Genomic DNA, 1205 nt, shown 5'->3' with positions numbered 1-1205 from the left:
TCCTGCTACCTCGGCCTGAGCGGCCCTGAGGGGTGTAGAAGAACTGCAGAGAGCAGGTTTTCTAGCTGGTAGTCACGTTCTTTCTCCACAATGGCCTTCTGTGTCCTTCTTTGATTTCTAGGACGGAAGCTCTCTGACTTGTTTCCATGAATACTTGTACTTACATTCATTCTCTCTTATCCCTGCAGGCAGCATCCTCAGCACTGAGCAGTCTGGGCCATGTGTACACAGCCATTGGGGACTACCCAAATGCACTGGCTAGCCACAAGCAGTGTGTCCTCCTTGCAAAGCAGTCCAAAGATGAGCTCTCCGAGGCGCGGGAGCTGGGCAACATGGGAGCAGTGTACATTGCAATGGGGGATTTCGAAAATGCGGTGCAGTGCCACGAACAACATCTTAAGATTGCCAAGGAGCTGGGGAACAAGCGAGAGGAAGCTCGAGCCTACAGCAACCTAGGCAGTGCTTATCACTACCGGAGAAACTTCGACAAAGCTATGTCCTACCACAACTACGTGTTGGAGTTGGCCCAGGAGCTGGCGGAGAAGGCCATTGAGATGCGAGCTTATGCCGGCTTGGGCCATGCAGCTAGATGTATGCAGGACCTGGAGAGGGCTAAGCAGTACCATGAGGAACAGTTGCACATCGCTGAGAGCCTGCAGGACCGAGCTGCTGAAGGCAGAGCCTCCTCCAATCTAGGTAAGGCCCTGGCGCGGAGCAGAATTTGTCAGGGAATGCTGTGACTATCAGCGCCGCTGCCAGGATGCGGGAGGTTTGCTATGTGGTATCTTCTGAGTTACCATAGTTGCCTGTCTTCATAAATTAAACAGGCATTTGGCAGATTGTGTGCCAGTGTAATGTATCGCATGTTCAATTATTAACCTGCTCAGAAAGGCACCAGAAGGCACAAGCTCATGGCAGAAGGGAAAGGAAAAGATAAAGTGTATTTGAAGAGCTGTTCAAGTGTCAGAAATAAACTTAAGTCTTGCACTAAGGCAAGATATGACGTGGCTTATTACCTGGCCATTTCTTTGGGAGCTTGTCAGCTGGATATGTCAATATATTGCTGCCTTGTAAGTTGGGAAATACATGGGTCAAATCCTAAGTTTGTTTTCGGAATGTACACATTAAAATAATAGAGTGTAGGAATCTCATTGTCTTCTGAGGAGAGACACTGGCATCCTGTTGGCAGTCTGGGAAGGAGTGAA

The 1205-nt window shown here is 49.3% G+C and overlaps 1 protein-coding gene across 1 annotated transcript in view; it reads left to right on the top strand.

Moving 5' to 3' along the window:
• The window catches only part of TTC28 (tetratricopeptide repeat domain 28), a gene marked incomplete at its 5' end in the record, with an annotated part of 66743 nt that overhangs the window by 22022 nt on the left and 43516 nt on the right, over positions 1-1205 (top strand). Inside the window, 1 exon segment of the mRNA XM_010157363.1 lies at positions 189-696. Within this exon segment, the coding sequence (XP_010155665.1) occupies positions 189-696 (508 nt within the window).

The sequence above is a fragment of the Eurypyga helias genome, unplaced genomic scaffold (assembly GCF_000690775.1).
Source record: "Eurypyga helias isolate BGI_N326 unplaced genomic scaffold, ASM69077v1 scaffold1498, whole genome shotgun sequence".
NCBI lineage: Eukaryota > Metazoa > Chordata > Aves > Eurypygiformes > Eurypygidae > Eurypyga > Eurypyga helias.
The sequence above is the reverse complement of the archived record's forward strand: the minus strand, read 5'-3'. Positions and strand labels throughout refer to the sequence as shown.